The sequence below is a fragment of the Cyprinus carpio genome, chromosome A15 (assembly GCF_018340385.1).
Source record: "Cyprinus carpio isolate SPL01 chromosome A15, ASM1834038v1, whole genome shotgun sequence".
NCBI lineage: Eukaryota > Metazoa > Chordata > Actinopteri > Cypriniformes > Cyprinidae > Cyprinus > Cyprinus carpio.
Genome location: NC_056586.1, coordinates 24,708,348 through 24,726,229, shown reverse-complemented (window position 1 = coordinate 24,726,229; position 17,882 = coordinate 24,708,348). Strand labels below are relative to the sequence as shown.

General features: G+C 35.0%; 1 protein-coding gene and 3 non-coding genes across 4 annotated transcripts; all 4 read right to left on the bottom strand.

The window, feature by feature from the left end:
* Nucleotides 1-4,360: 4,360 nt before the first annotated feature.
* On the bottom strand, nucleotides 4,361-17,643 carry LOC109076966 (autophagy-related protein 16-like). The gene is made up of 15 exons (XM_042771748.1): nucleotides 17,581-17,643; nucleotides 15,479-15,522; nucleotides 15,087-15,386; nucleotides 13,713-13,799; nucleotides 13,578-13,640; nucleotides 13,246-13,290; nucleotides 11,703-11,805; nucleotides 8,926-9,031; nucleotides 8,395-8,465; nucleotides 7,020-7,091; nucleotides 6,482-6,506; nucleotides 6,352-6,444; nucleotides 5,134-5,239; nucleotides 4,909-5,058; nucleotides 4,361-4,750 (listed from the first exon to the last, which is right to left on the bottom strand). Exons 1-15 carry the CDS (start codon nucleotides 17,641-17,643, stop codon nucleotides 4,699-4,701), a joined length of 1,380 nt encoding a protein of 459 aa, XP_042627682.1. The 3' UTR covers nucleotides 4,361-4,698.
* Nucleotides 6,632-6,892, bottom strand: LOC122147873. Its single transcript, XR_006161872.1, has one exon.
* LOC122147872 lies at nucleotides 8,600-8,879 on the bottom strand. The gene has a single exon (XR_006161871.1).
* LOC122147871 lies at nucleotides 11,352-11,633 on the bottom strand. Its single transcript, XR_006161870.1, has one exon.
* Nucleotides 17,644-17,882: the final 239 nt, after the last annotated feature.

Sequence of the window (17,882 nt, the reverse complement as noted above, 5' to 3'; positions counted from 1 at the left end):
TAAAAAAAAAAGTTTATGGGTAAATCTCACAAAATTAAGTGATACTTTACCTCTAAAATTCAAATAAAGAAAGTAATTTTGCATAAAGAAATTTATGCCTGTTTTAAGAATTTTTTACAGTAAAAATGTTTATTTTTATTTCAGATTTTTAATATTATTTTATGCCATGTACATTGCTTTTTTTTTTTTTATTCAAACATTTTCACCCAAAATGTTTGGCAATCTAATACAACTTATGTTTTACATAAAGAAAATAAAGCCTATTTTTTGAATTCAGAATTATATTTCAGATTTATTTCAGAATTTTTACTTTTATTTTAAATATTTATTATTATTTTATACATGGACATTATTTTTTTTATTCATATTTTCCCACAAAATTTTCATTACTACAATCCAAAATAATTTGGGTCTGATGTAAAATTACTTTTATCTGGAAAGAAATATATAAAATTAATTATAATAATATATTTCTTATAACTATATAATAATGGCAGCCGTACTGGCTTTAATTAATGCAGATTTTAATAAATAAATTAAACACTTTATGGACAGGATGATCATTACTGTATAACAGTATGAGAATTCATTTTTCATTCATTTTTTGCAATACAGAATACGAGGGTAAAATGTGTTTAAATTCCACCAAAATGTCAATGCAAATGATCATAAAAACAGAATGCCTCCATTTTCTTTGAGCAAAATGTTCTTTTGATTTTAGGAGAAAACAGAAATTTCTTTGTGAGACTCACCCTCAAGAGAATTGGGTCACCGTTCAATACATGAGTTTTATTCAAGACTAAAAAGGAGATATGTGATTTCTGCTCTAGGAAAAATATTTTGGGAACAGTGCCATCCATAGAGTTCAACTGGAACTGCATCCAACACACACACACACAGCCACACACACCCCAGACACACACACACACACACACACACACACACACACACACACACTCACACACACACACACACACCCCCAGACACACGCACACACACCCCCAGACACACACACACACACACACACACAACCCCAGACACACACACACACCCCAGACACACACACCCCAGACACACACACACACACACACACACACACACACACACACGCACACACCACACAACCCCAGAACACACACACTCACACACACACACACAACCCCAGAACACACACACACACACACACCACACACCCCACACACACACACACCACCACTCACACACACAGACACGCACTCACACACACAGACAATTGATTGAAATACACACACAAACCCATACACACACACACACCTCACACACAAAATCAGAGACTGACAACCACAGACACACACACACACACACAACAGACATGCACTCACACACACACACCACCTCACACACACACACAACGCACACACACTCCCACAAACAGAGCCACACAACACACACCCCTAGACACACACACTCACAGACACACACCACACACCCCAGACACACACAGACAGAGACACAGGCACACACACACACACACACACAACACACACACACACACACAAACCACAAACAGAGACACAGACACACACCCCAGACACACACACCCAGACACAATTAACACACACACACACACAACCCCAGACACAATTCACACACACACACACACACACAGACATGACACACACACACAACTCACTCCCACACACACACACCGCACACACACTCCCACAAACAGAGACACAGACACACACCCCTAGACACACACACTCCCCAGACACAATTACACACACACAACCCCAGACACACACAGACAGAGACACAGGCAGACACACACACACACACACACACACACACACACACACACACACACTCCCACAAACAGAGACACAGACACACTCCCCAGACACAATTACACACACACACACAAGCCCAGACACACACAGACAGAGACACAGGCAGACACACACACACTCCCACAAACAGAGACACAGACACACACCCCTAGACACACACACACACACTCCCCAGACACAATTACACACACACACACACAAGCCCAGACACACACAGACAGAGACACAGGCAGACACACACACACACACACACACACACTCCCACAAACAGAGACACAGACACACACCCCTAGACACACACACACACACACACACTCCCCAGACACAATTACACACACACACACAGACACACCCCCACACACACAGTTTGATGGCCTGTATCTGTAAAAGGCAGAGCATAAACTCTGACCGTAAACACACACAAACACACACTATTTTAAAGGCGTGTTAAAATGAGCAGTAAGAGTCGTGTAGGACAGAGAGAGTCACAGTGATCTCCATCAACTCACGTCGAGTGTGTGTGAGACAGACAGTACATGAAAGCTGATAGAAACATGTATAACACGTGTACGGTGCTGTCTGATCACACATACACAGACAGCCAAACAGAGGGCATTGTGGGAAAGGTAGTTCAAGAGGCCAGTGGGACGTGAGGGTGGGCTCACTTTCCTTCTGTCTTTACAGTCCGTTTCATCCAATCACTGCGGAGGAACAGAGCGGCCGCTCACATGTCAGACCAGAGCACGGCCTTGCTTCCTTTCTCAACGCTGGCCACGTACGCACCCGACGGAGACCAGGACACCGAGTTTATGGCAGAACTACAAACAGGACGGAAAGACCAAGTTTAGCCAAAATGCATTTGTACAGCTGTAAATTATTCACAAACACAAGTATGTTCAGAATGGCATACGATGCACACTATTTTTGCAGCGTGCATATACACAAAACGTTAATAAAGTCTCTAGATGTAAATGTCCTGTATTAGCAAGACTTCAGCGTTTGAAAATACAACATCCAACCAATCTCTATTACTATTTAATTAATTTTACAAAAAAAAACCAGAAAAATTGTTGAATAAAATCATTACTTTTGTTTTCTTTGTGCACAAATAGTATTCGATGAACGAAGGTCTAACGGGTTGGGAACGACATGAGGGTGAATAATTAATAACAGAAATTTCATTTTAGGGTGAACTATCCCTTTAAATGGCAGAAGGGTGAATTTAAACTAAGGCCTTTTTGTCTGTCTGTGTGTGTGCGTGTGTGTGTGTGTTTGTGCATGTGTTGTGTGTGTGTGTTTGTGTGTGTGTGTTTGTGCATGTGTGTGTGAGTGTGTGTTTGTGCATGTATTGTGTGTGTGTGTGTGTGTGTGTGAGATTGTGAGAGTGTGTGAGTGAGAGAGTGTATGTGTGTGTTTGTGTGTGTGTGTGTGATTGTGCATGTATTGTGTGTGTGTGTGTGTGTGTGATTGTGCATGTATTGTGTGTGTGTGTGTGATTGTGAGAGTGTGTGTGTGAGTGAGAGAGTGTGTGTGTGTGTGTGTGTGTGTGTGTGTGTGTGTGTGTGTGTGTGTGTGTGTGTGTGTCTGTTTGTACATGAGGTGTGTGTGTGTGTCTGTGTGTGTTTGTGCATGTATTGTATGCGTGTGATTGTGAGAGTGTGTGATAGTGAGAATGTGTGAGTGTGAGAGTGTGTGTGTTTGTGTGAGATTGTTTGTGCAACTATTGTGTGTGCGTGTGATTGTGAGTGTGATTGTGAGTGTGTGTGTGTGTGTGAGTGAGATAGTGTGTGTGTGTGTGTGTGTGATTATGCAATTATTTTGTGTGCGTGTTGATTGCGATGTGTGTGTGTGTGTGTGTGTGTGTGAGTGTGTGTGTTTGTGCATGTGTTGTGTGTGCGTGTGAGTGTGTGTGTGTGTGAGAGAGAGTGTGTGGGATTGAGAGTATGTGTGTGATTGTGAATGTGTGTGTGTGTATGTGTGTGTGTGTGTCCTGCTCACCTGTGTCCCTTATCAAGGGTTTTGTCTAGTTTCCCCGTCAGAACGTTCCAAATGTACAGAACACCGTCTGCAGAACCAGCCCCGCCACATAACTCCCATCAGACTGAAAACACACACCACTCAGAGCTCATACACGCGCACCACAGATGCAGTCAGGTGATGATGAACCAGCCTTCCGAGCTGATGAGAGCTAACTAATTCAACCAAATGATAAATAACCAACAATCTGGCTAAAATAAAAGCTCGTGGATTTGAATGTTTGAAAGTAAAGAATTTAAAACATAAATACTTTATCTATACTTTATTAACTATATCATTAAAATATCATACTGTCATATTTTCATTTGTTTAAAGTACAACTGTAACTGACATCACATTTATATAATTAGAGCACTTAACTAATAAATTGTAATAATATAATAATAATAATAACAGTTCAAATCGCAATATTTGACAAAGTAATTATTTTTATGCCAGTTGTGTAGCCATATATATACACATATAAAAATAAAAACAATTTAAAAATATATTTTATCTGTTTACTTGCATGTAATGTGACCATTATTAAAATATTAATTTACATTTTTAGGGGGCTTCGAGTAAATATTTTACATCTATGGCCTTCAGCTGACAAAAAGTTTGGGAACCCCAGACCTACACTATAAACAACCGTTTTAATGCCTTTAGCCTAATTATTAATTGAATATGTATTAATAATTGAGGATTTGTGCCTAGCATCCATATAGAAGTCATTAGAAACACACCTGTATAGTTCAAATGACCCAAACCAGCCTAATTAGACAGGATTTCCTCAAGCTGCTTACTAACTAGTCAATTTTAAAAGGGTGCATAAACGATATGAAAAACAAACTCACCTGAACGTGACCCTGGTGAAGTCTGAACCGCACTTGAACCCTTGAGCACTGCAGAAACACAGGAGAATCTCCATGCATTTTAAGTTGGAATACCAAACATTTAGTCATTTAGTCACAGCGACTTACAAATGAGGACAACAGAAGCACTAAGAGTAACAAACAACAGACAGAAAACAATCACACAGTAAAGAGTCAGAGCAACGCACTTAAACGTCTGTCGCACTGCAATACTGCGCAGGTCGATGATCTTCACCAGATCGTCACGAGAGCAGCTCAGCAGCTCGGTCCGGTCGTGATTGAGGTCCAAAGATGTAACGCGTCCCAGCAGCTCCAGCTCACGCACGATACTCTCCGACCTAAGCACCAGAAACATTAGTGATCTGAGCACTGCATCCTAACTCCACGTCTCCTCCAGACAGATCACGACTCACCTGATGTCCCAGAAACGAATTTTCTTATCAAAGTGTCCGCTCATCACACACTGCTCCGTGCAGACGATGTCATTACAGCTCGAACCAGCGAACACCGTCTTCATGCCTGAGAGAAAGACAGCCTTATTAGAAACTTCAAGACAGTTAAGAGCAACCAGCAATTCTCACCAACAAAATGTGTACAAATTCTACCATAAAACTACTGTTTCACATTTTAGTTTTGTCTGTTTCTGCAGGAAATAAACAACTAAACTAATATTAAACATAAATGTAGTTAAAATGAACTTAAACGTGAATTAATATTAAGTAATTTGTACAATGCTCATTTGAAATTATGATGCATTTAAAGCTGAAACCTGTTGAAAAGTTGAAAAACAAACTAATAATTTAATGTTAATTAAATCTGAATCAAGTATTCATGTAATATTAAACTAAATTTATATTAATTTAAAAATAATTTAATAAATTAAAACAAAATGAACTAATATTTAATATTAATTAAATATTAATTAAATAAATATTTAAAATTAATTAAAATTAATATGTTGTTCGTCATTTTTAAAATTCTTATTAGAAATTCTGATGCATTTAAAGTTTAAACCTGTTGAAAAGTTGAAAATGAACTAATATTTAATCAAGTATTAACGTAATATTAAACTAAATTGATATTAATTTAAAAATAATTAAAACAATAATAATAATAATGTAATTAATATTAATATTTGCCTTTTTTTACAATTCTTATTAGAAATTCTAATGCATTTAAAGTTGAAACCTGTTGAAAACTTGAAATTAACTAATATTTAATGTTAATTAAATGTTAATCAAACATTAATGTAATATTAAATTATTATAATATTTAAAATATAATGTAATATAATATTAAAAAATAAAAAATATTTTGTCTATTATTTTTACAATATTCACTAGAAATCCTGCTGAATTTAAAATTAAAACCTGTTAAAAAGTTTTTAAAAATATTATATAAATAAATATTAAAATTAAAAATATTTTAAAAAAGAATTAATTAAAAAATGAATAATGAATATTTAATTTAATTAACATTAATTCAACAGTTAATATTTAGTTTGCAACACAGAAATGGACAAACAAAAGGACAAAAGGACAAAAACCCAACATCATTTTCAAGCACTGTTTTGCATCTTACTCTCAGACAGCGGCACTTAAGAAGAAGTATAACTACTAAGAGTCTCTTACAGACTTTGCTGCGTAAGTCCCAGAGCTTGAGCGTTCGATCGTAGCTGCCGGAGACGATCCGAGTGTTATCGAGGAGAAAACCGAGCAGCACATGGGTAATAAAACCGAATTCCTCCGCTGTGCCCTCACATCCCGCTGTGCCCTGTGAGCGTGTGCTTCGGGAAGAGACAAATACAATGAATTAAACACTTAAAGTGTGTGGCTTCTAGTAGCAAACACACAGATTCAGGTCTCAGATGATAAAACACCACAAACCAGCTAACCAACAACACACCAAAACGGTCTCAGAATGATTTTTGAGATCAGCTGACCAGCCTCCTTCAGTCCAGCCCTCCTGTGTGTCAAGTTTCTGTGGGATGCTTCTGTCAGAGTCTCAATGGATTCTCTAAAACAAGAGAGAAACATCCATAATATCAGCCGCCACATTAAACCAGGACTGCACAACTAGAGCATGCTGGGAAAATTAATAGGGCCGGCTGGGAGGGACGAGGAGACTGGAGGAAGAGCTGGACATCAGACCTTTTACATCACATCACTGACCTTTGAGCCGACAACGATGCAGCTGCCTTATTTTTTTAAAGCAAGCCAAACTAAAAACTGCACATGTGCTCAGACTAAAACAACTGCTCAAGTCTTTGGTTATATGCTAGCGTGCGTGTATGGCTCACCCGCAGTCTGAGGTCATCCACGGTCCAGATTCTGCTGGCGAAATCATTCGACGCAGCCAGTAGATACGAGCCCTGCGGAGCACAAGCACACTGCTGTCAGACTCGCTTTCATCTGTGTTCATCACTGGCTGAACACATGCATTACATCTCACTCATGTTATGGGATTTTGTGGCTTTTTATCTATATATGACAATGAGCTCCTAACATTTAGCAGATACATGCATTATTTTAAATGGATTCATAGCATTTTGTTGTGTGCAAGCATCTGCTGAATGAACAAAACTAAATAAAAATGCTCGTTGAATGAAAATGTCCCGTAGCGCCCCCGTTAGCCGATATTATAAACAATGACTGTATCCAATGAGTTATATTAAGTAGCAAATTGTGTTGTGAATTGAAATGAAAAATTACAATGTTAAAAAAATAAACGTATGCATCACAATTAGATCAATAACATGCATTTGCTAAAAAGACCTACAGAATTTTCACTTCATGCTGACTTTAAGGATATTTTCCAGTAACAATATTTGAAAATATGCAGAATTTGCATTTGTTAAATCATTTCATGAGGTCTTTATGGCCTTATTAAATACATTTTTATTTTCCCCCTAATTCTGTGTTTTCTATTTTATTTTTCTGGGTTCTGTTTTAAAGAGTCACATTATTTTTAATAAATCAAATATCACGTCTAATAGGTGAATTCATAAAACTTTAATTTAATATTCTAAAATGTAATCAAATGAAAATTAAAAAAATTATTTTAAGACAGAATATTGTTTTTTTTTTTTTTTTTTTTTTTTTAAGTGAAATATCTGGCATAAAGTTAAACCAAACTTTTAATTTGCTGGCTTGCAGTGAAGAACTAAAGAGTTAAATATTAAACATTAATGTATTAATAATAATGTAATTAATATTTAATTAAATAAATAATTTAATTTGTCATTTTTTACAATTCTCAAAAAAAATCCTGATGCATTTAAAAGTTGAAACCTGTTTGAAAAGTAAGTTGAAAATAAACTAACATACAGTTAATTAAACTTTAATCAAATATTAAATGAATTAATATTAATTGAAAAAAAAAATAGTAAAAAATATTTAGTTTGTATATTTTCTACAATAATCAATCTTGCAGTGAAGAATTTAAGAGTTTTAGTGTGTATTTGATGATAATTTGTATTAAATAAAATGGTGAAATTGATTTATTCATCCAAAAATTGGCCAAAAATCCAGCAATTATATAGTAAGTTTCATCAGTAAATGATTCTGTCTGTGTTTTCTGCATTGGGGACACATCAGAGATTCTTCTCTTTTATAAGCAGCTGTATCCTTATTAAAAGATGTAATGTTAATAATAATGTAGACAGAATAACTCACCGCACTATCAAACTCTATGCTGGTGATTCCAGCATTACTCCCCGTCAGCGCACCTTTAGGTTCACATCGGCCTGGAGAAGCAAAACAAGCTTTTAAAACCTCACATCTACTGAATCTTTGCTTCAGCAGGAAACAGAATCTCTGCAGTCGTTTCATTAAACCTTGTGAAACTGAGCTGGCATGATTTCTCTTTGAAACGAGTGAAGGTCTCAGCTTGAAAACTTGAGATCACGAGCCTGTCAGGCGTTCTCCTTCAGTCCGGCCCTCCTGTGTGTCGTGCTTCTGTTTGACGCGGCTGCTATCAAGTCTTCTTATTCTCTAAAAGACTCTACATATACAGCAGAAACGTCCAGAATATCAGCCGCCTCCTGAAACCAGCGATGCACGACTAGAGCACGCTGGACCACATGAAGAGAGGCTGCTGGGAGGGACGGGAGGACTGAAGGAGACGGAGGCTTCAGACCTTTTACATCTCATCACTGACCTCTGAACCCTGATGAAACTGTGAGTGATAATACAGGAGTACAGTACCAGAAACGACCTCCCAGAGCTTCACTCTGCGGTCCATTCCTCCCGTGGCAAGCAGACGGGAACCTGGACTAAACCTCACCGCGTTCACTTCTCCATCGTGGGCGTCCTACACACAAACACAATCAGTTTTGAGTTTTACGGTTCTGCTTTTAGAGACTCGTATTAAACGTTTGAAATTCAGAAAATGTGGGTTTTGTGTTGATCTCCATGCAATTCATCCAAAAACTAAATAAACTGACAACAGATTCATGCAAAAACAGAAAACTTTTATTGTAACCTGCCAGAGACTAAAAAACGAAATATGAGAAATAAAAGGATACATAATACCCTTACGGTTGTGAATTTTGGTCGATTATTTTTTTTTGTTGTTGTTGAAAAAAAACTTCAAAATGTAATGTGTGTGCAAAATACTACGGAAGAGGATTAGGGCCAAGCATTAATAAAAAAATAAAACCATCTCGAGATTAAAGTCATTATATTGCGAGATTAAACTCATTAAATTTCGACAAAAAAAAAGTCGAAAATACAATCTTGAGAATAAACTCATTAAATATCGAGGAATAAAGTCGTTGTGTTTCGAGAAAAAAAAACCTCGTTAAATTTCGAGAGAAAAAGTCGAAAGCAATATTGAGACATAAACTCATTAAATTTCGAGAATAAAAGTCGTTGTGTTTCGAGAAAAAAAGTGCGAAATGAAATGTAGAGAATAACGCATTCGATCAGTGTTCATTGCATAGCCTATAGAGGACATGGCAGAGTTGGATCACTTAGTCCAAGCTATATTTTAGACTTTCTTCCAGTTACAAAGAAATACTGCAACTTTAGCTATTATGACACAAAGAGAATTGCAAGCGGTCCAGGTCTTTTTAGAAGAAAAAAAAATCAGGTCCAATTTGCGCGATGTAGGTACTCGCTTTTGTCCAACGATGAAAGGTTATCGCTGGCTTCACCCACAACTGCACTCTGGCACCCCTTGGACAGCTATGATAAATTAAACCGTACGGCATGTGCCATTAATGGCGTGTAAGGTAATGAGTTTATCCTCAAGATTGTATTTCTCACCTTTTTTTTCTCGAAATTTAAAGAGTTTAATCTCGAAACACAACGACTTTATTCTCGATATTTAATGAGATTTTATTTCAGGCTAAGATGAGTATTTAGACTTTTTTTTCCTCGAAATTTAACGATAGTTTGTTACGATCATATCTCGCAAATATAATGACTTTAATGCTCGAGAATGATTTTATTTTTTTTATTATGCTTGGCCCTAATCCTCGTTCCGTAAAATACAGGAGCGCGAAAAATGCAAATCCTATAGAAACTTATAAATAAGTGACATCAATCATTATTTGGAGAAATGTGATTTAAAAAATTTTTTTTGGATGGTATGTAACTTGCAGTTAATTTTAAAAATCAAAATAATCCCACACAGATATTACAATGTATATGACAACTTAGTAGAAATTTGCTGATACTAAGTTTGTCACTCTTTTATTTGATTGATTTGCCACGTTTTCAAATTTCACTAAATTCTATAGCGTCAATCTGACCCCCTATTTTTATGTTTATTAATTATCTGCAACACACAAAAAATACAAATACTTCTTATTTTTGTGAGATGGATTTTGGCAAATTGCATGGAAACCAATGGCGGGAGTCAATATGAGCCCACATTAAAGGTCCAAAAAACACACCCGGACCCTGGACCTAACAAAAACCAGTTATAACGGTCAATATTTTTCAATAATTTTTTAGATCTTTCCATAGATGTATGGTTTGTTAGGAGGACAATATTGTCTGAGATACAATATTTGAAAATACTGGAATCTGAGGGAGCAAAAAAATCTAAATATTGAGAAAAATCAGCTTTAAAGTTGTCCAAATTAAGTTCTTAGCATGCATATCACTAATTCAAAAATTAAGTTTTTGATATATTTACAGTAGGGGAAATTTACAAATATCTTCAGGATACTGATCTTTATTAATATCCTAATGCATTTTTGGCATAAAATAAAATCTATAATTTTGACCCATACAATGTATTGTTGGCTGTTGCTATAAATATACCCCAGAGACTTAAGACTGCTTTTGTGTGTTGAAACTTTCCAATCACATTAATGACTCTAAATGAGAAATATTCATAAAACTGGAAAAAGAAATAAATAGTTCAAGCAGTCTGAAAATCAAGTGTGGGTCAAACTGACCTGCAACACAATAGAAGGATTCAATTTAATTTGATTAAATTACATTTACAGTGTTATTAGTGCACTGATATGTAGTGGGGCTTCCTGGTTTGTTGCTTTTAAAACTTGTAGCATTCAGACTCACCAAACTCTGACTGAAAATGAAATGGAAATTCAACCAAATCACTTGCTCCGAGTCTAAAGCAAAATGACAGCTTTCTCCCGTTTTGAGCTTGTTTTAAAGGTCTCAGCTTGAAAACTTGAGATCATGCACCAGTGTAACGTTCTCCTCCCGTCTGGCCCTCCTTTGTGTCGTCGTTCTGTTGGACGCTGCTGTCGAGGTCACAATCGGTTCTCTAAAAGACTCGTATTCAGCAAAAACGTCCAAAGTATCAGCCGCCACCTCGAACCAGCAATGCACGACTAGAGCATGCTGGGAAATAATTAAGAGGGGGTGCTGGGAGGGGCGGACGGACTGGGAGGAGACCTGGGATATCAGACACCTTTTACATCACATCACTGACCTTTAAAACCCACCTCAGCAGATCAGACGTGAAGGATGCATGAAAGAGAAAGAATGAAAGTGACACTCACAAAGACGTGGAGCGCAGTGGAGGGAACTCGGACATCAGCGCAGGCCGAAGGCACCTCTGCGCCTTCAGGAGACGAGCTGAACGAATTCACCGAGCGACGCCTTCTGAGAAAAAAAAAAAAAAAGCATGTGTCCGCACTGGGCTGAGCTGAAGTCATCCTGGAGGTAAGTCATAAGAGGGTCATTCACGGGACTGAAGCGCTTATAACTGCATCTGTAACACTGATTATAGCACGGCAATGTTTGAGGCGGAATATAAAACTCGCCTCTTTGACTCACAAACAAAACTGATGCAAATAAGACGCTTCAAAGCAAACTCAAATCTATGCAGCCAATTTGGGTGGGTGATGATTTTGATATTTAAAACCATATTTAATTTTTATAGATTAGAATGTGTGTAAAATACAAACTAAAAAATGCTTATGTCTATATTTAAAAAATATATTTAAGTTTTATAAATTATTATACGTGTGTAAAATTTTCATAAAAAATTGCGATGTCCATTTATTTTGATGTGCTTTATAAATAATTAGAAGGAAAACGCCAAACTCAAGTAAATTGCAATTTAATTCAGACATCTAAAATAAATCCTAACTACAAATATTTTTAATGCCATAAATGCACAGAAATATTTTTACAATTTGATTATGTGATTTAATAAAACATGTAAAAGGCTAAAACATTGGTTTTAAAAAAAAAAAAAAAAAACTTTATATATATATATATAATATATATATATATTTATTCTATATATATATATATATATATATATATGTATATATATAAATAAAGATATCTAATGTTAGATATTATTAATGTTTTATAATTTATTAATTATATATTTATTAATGTTTTTATATTTTGATTTTTGCTATATTTAATATATAATATATAATATATCTATATATATTATATATATATATATATAGATATATATATATATATATATATATATATTTTATGTTTTATTTGGCATTGATTGTAAAGCAATATATATATATAATATATATTATCTATATCTAATATATATATATATATATATATATAATTACGTACGATAAATGCACAATTAAACCAGACATTATCAGATCATTCCTAATATAATTCCCGTCAGATCACTGAATGCAAAACCAATATAAAATCATAGAGGATGTCTCTCCCAGCCTCATAGTTTCTTCTGGCAAATCACCCACCCAGCCAAAACTCACACACAACTACACACAGAGCAGCGGGCAGCCTGCAAACATCACAGATATCTCCAAAAAACACAGCAGCATCCTGCAGGAAATGACACGTATACGAGGAATGGGGAGCATTCAGAGCAGTTACCCACAATCCCTTTCACAGCCCTTCTGAAATATAATTCTGTTAGCATGCTTCTGGGTTCACATCAGCACAGAGTCCCTCTCACACACAAACACACACACACACACACACACACACACACACACACACACACACACACACCACACACACACACCAGCCACACACCACACACACACACACACACACACACACACACATCCTGACACCACAGTGCATCACCTGGAGTCCGATGGGACGAAACCAGGTTGGACAGAATCAGACAAGCTGCAGACACAGAGAGAGTGTAGGAATCAGTACACACACACACACACACAACACCACCACACACACCACACATTCACACTCCTCACACACACAAACAAAAGAGTGTTACAAAAACATGTCCAGGCCAAAATAAGAAACGTTTTTGGCACATTTTAGGATCATTACGACAAGTCTTGCTTTAGATTTTGAGCTTAAATATGAGCTGGAGATGTTCTAGACAAGTTTTGTGGACAAAATGAAGAAGGAAAGAAACTGCTTGTGTCCATACACACAGACTGAGACGTAACCCAAAGATAGTAGAGATGGAATCCAGCAGTCCAGCAGGAGGAGGAGGCTGAGACGCTCGTCTGCTGAGAAACACACACACAGCATCAGTTCCTGCATTCAGTCGTGTGTGTGTGTGTGTGTGTGTGTGTGTTTACCTGGGTGTGCGACTGGTCTGTCTGCCCGGTGACGTTTCACCCGTTCCCTTCCCAGCATCCTCTGAGAGAACTTCGATGTCATCATCTCTAGACCAATCAGAAAACAGCATCCAGAGGATTTAACAGGATTCCCAAAAGCTACAGAAATTAACCAGGCCTTGAACTCATACATATTAAAAAAAAGAGTTGACATAAAAGGATGATGTGTTGTATTTCGATATGGTTATAAACAGTATGCCCTCATAAAAGGCAAAAACTACCCCCAAAAAATCCCAAATCAACGAGCACAATATTAATGGAAATTATAATATCTATGACTTTGGCAGGTATTTGACTACTAGACCTGTGTTATTAATGTTTACTAAAACTATTTAATAAATGGTAATTGAAATAAAGCTAAAATAAAATAAAATATAAATATTGGATGAAAAACTTAAACGTAAAACACTTAAATTAAAAATGCTGCCTTGGCATATAACTTAAATGAAAAACTTAAACTTAAAACACTTAAATTAAAAATGCTGCCTTGGCAAATAAATTATTGTGTAATAGAAAGCGAATAGCTAAATGAAAACAAAACAAAAAATTAAATTATGATGAAAGCTGAAAAGCACTTAAATGAAAATGAAAATGCTGCTTTGACAACTAATGGAAATAAATCAGTTTAAGTACTAATATTATAACAATCGAAACTGAAAAGAAAAAATATTTATAAAGCTAAATGCTAAATAGAAATATTTTTTAAAAGTTACCTAAAACTAAAAAGTATTTTATTTTGTATATACAAAATTACTAAATACTACAATAGTATCCAAATAACACTGTATACTTGTATAGATACAATTGTTTATAATTTTAAAAAAGTGTGCTCAAAAAGAGTGTTTTCACTATGACTGTAAATCAACTGTAACAGTATTACAACCAACCCTTAAATTCTCACTGGAGCTTTTAGACATATTTCAAACCCCAGACTCCTAAAACCTCAGACAAACTCACTGAACTCAGAAGAAATGCTTCTAAACACAAACGTTAAAACCTCAGTCTGAATGGATGTCAGTGTGTTAAACACTACACACACACACATTTAAACTCTACTGAACCCTACCAGCCTGTTTCAAACAACCAATCAGGACGAGAATCACAATTGAGCTCATTTCTGCATGGAAGTCAGGAAACGAGCCCCTTTTTTTTTCAGCATAGATGGTCAGAAAACTGATGTGTGGCGGCCAATCACACATTTCCATTGTTTTTAAACGACCCTTAACGACCGATCACTCAATCAATCAGCGAGATGGAAGAGTGTTCGGCTCACACACATATACGAGCCGTTAACGACGTCGTTTAACCAAAACACGATGAACTTAAAGCGTGTACAAAAAGAAAGCGTATTTTAGAAGCATCCAGATTGAATGTGTTTGTGACCTGGAGTCCTTCTCGTTCTCAGCGTTGAGTTTGTTGGCCTCCTGCGCTTTCTCGGCCATCCAGCGTGTCACCAGCTCCTGATTGTCCTCTGTGGTTTTCCGTAGTTTCTCCTCCAGGGCGCTGAACGTGATCTGCAGGGCGTCGTACTCATCTCGCAGCGTCTGATTGGCTCGTTCCAGATCGGCCAGAGAGTTGCGGAGCTCGCGACCCTCTCCTTCCAGATGAGAGACCTGCTGCTGATACTCCAGCATCCTGACACACACACACACACACACACACACGTGAAGCCTTCACACGCCGCTGATCTCAGTCAGATTCATAAAGCATCACTTCACTGAACTCACTTGGCTTCATTACTCTGGATCTCTTTGTCTTTCTTCTGCTGAATCTGGTTGTTTAGTTCAATTCACGCTCTGATGGCCCAACTACAAAAACACAAAACAAGTTATTCTCATTGCCAGTTTTTCCCACCAGTGCTATTTTTACTATCACTGAGACTATAGTTATTTCTTTTTTTTCATATTTTGAATTCAATTTTTATATGTCCTGTTTTCACTATATTTGAGTTAAAGTTTTTAGTAATTGTTGTATGTTTGTAATCTTTTATTAGTTTTTTATTTTAAATAAAACAAATAAAGCTAAACAGAAATATAAAAAACTAAAACTGAATAAAAATGACAAAAGCACATAAAATTATAAATTTAAACTAAACTAACATCAAAAACTGAAAATATCAATAGAAATCACTAAAATAACAAGTGCCAATTGCGTGTACAGGGGGTTGTTTAGTTTCAATTTAATAATTTGGAAAAAACTATATATATTTTCTGTTTACACTTAATTTGATCTAAAGTTTTTGTAATTTTGTCAAGTGTTTTTTTTGTCATTTTATAAGTATTTTTTAAATGTGTGTACACAATTTTTTTTATTTATTAATTTTAGTTATTTTAGTATCATTGACACTATAATTTGTTCTTTTTTTCATATTTTGAATTCAATTTTAGTTTTATATTTCCTGTTTTCACTATATTTTGAGTTAAAGCTGTAGTAATTGTGTCATGTGTTTTGTAATTTTTTTTAAATGTGTGTGTAAAAAAATTTTTTATACTATGTTTAAATTTAGTTATTTTAGTATCCACTGATACTACAGTTTTTCATTTTTTTCATATTTTGAATTCAGTTTTATTTTTTATATTTCCTGAGTTAAAAGTTTTAGTAATTTTGTTGTGTTTGTCATTTTTATAAGTTTTTATTTTAAATAAAAACAAATAAAGCTAAAAAGAAATATAAAAAACTAAAACCAAATAAAAATGACAAAAGCACATACAATTATTAATTTAAACTAAATTACCTTAAAAACTGATGATATGAAAATATCAATATAATACTAAAATAACAGTGGCCTATTGCTTGTACAGTTATAGTTTTCTTTACTGAATTTGGAAAAAGAATATATTTTATATTTTCACTTTAAATTTTGATCTAAAGTTTAAGTAATTTTTGTCAAGTGTTTTTTTGTCATTTTTATAAGCATTTTTTAAATGTGTGTACACAAATTTAGTTTTTATGAATATTAATTTTAGTTATTTTTAGTATCACTGATACGATAGATTGTTCTTTTTTTCATATTTTTTATTCAATTTAAATTTTTTATATTTCCTGTTTTCACTATATTTTGAAATATGAAAAAAAACTAATAAAAATGACAAAAGCACATAAAATTATAATTTTAACCAAACGTAAACCACAAAACTAAAAAATATAGATATATATACTAAAAATAGCATTGGCCTACTTGTTTGTACAGTTATAGTTTCCTTTAATAATGTGGAAAGAAAAGATATATAAGAAAATATATCTATAGTTTTAGTAATTTTGTCAGTGTTTTTTTGTCATTTTATAAGCATTTTTTAAAAATGGTGTACACAAATTTTTATTTTTTTATTTATTCATTTTAGTTATTTTAGCACTTCAAAGTCAACTAAATTAAATTAGAAATATCAACTAAGTTTTTACAATTTTATTTTAAGTTAAAAATGCATTTCAAATTAAATAAACTGTATTATTTTAAGTAACAATTTTTTTTTTAATGCTTTTAATTAATTATAACAACCTGCTTCCCACACAGATTTGTTTTTTAAAAACATTTATATACATATAATAAGCCAGGCAATATTTACCTAAATAAAGTTTTTTTACTAAAACAGTTAAAAATAAAAAAATGCCACACAGGGAAAATGTTTGTGTGATAACTCAAATGAATCTTTAAAATATGAGTACTTAATTGATTTTCATGAAATGCACAGTTTTAAACTGATTTACATGAGTATAAAGGTACTGATTCTAATGCTATTATTGCTGTCGAAGTTTAAGCAGTGAGCTATCAAGATGCTACTACTATTGAAATGTAAATGTAAGTCTAAGTGCTGTTATAACAGACGTTCACCTCTCCTCGTTTCTTGTGCAGCTCCGTCAGCTCCTCTTGATGTTTGATTCTCATCTGAGCCATTTCCTGCTGCAGGGAGTCACTGCGGCCCGACCGGGGCCCTCGACGCCCAGGACTAACACACACACACACACACCACACACACACACACACACACACACCACACACACACACACACACACACACACACACACACACACCACCATGTTACTTTTTTTTGTATTCATAATGCAATAATTCATAAACGGATTCCTCTTCACGTAATGTTCTTCTTCGTACACGTTATTTAATGTTACAACGGA

Excerpts from the sequence above, each read along its gene's own strand:
- LOC109076966 (XM_042771748.1), bottom strand. The coding sequence starts at position 17,643 with ATGGCTCAGATGAGAATCAAACATCAAGAGGAGCTGACGGAGCTGCAC. Across the intron at positions 7,092-8,394 it reads GCATAGAGTTTGATAGTGCG|GGCTCGTATCTACTGGCTGC; the intron begins GTGAGTTATTCT and ends TGTGCTCCGCAG. Across the intron at positions 5,059-5,133 it reads ATTCGTTTCTGGGACATCAG|GTCGGAGAGTATCGTGCGTG; the intron begins GTGAGTCGTGAT and ends TCTGGTGCTTAG.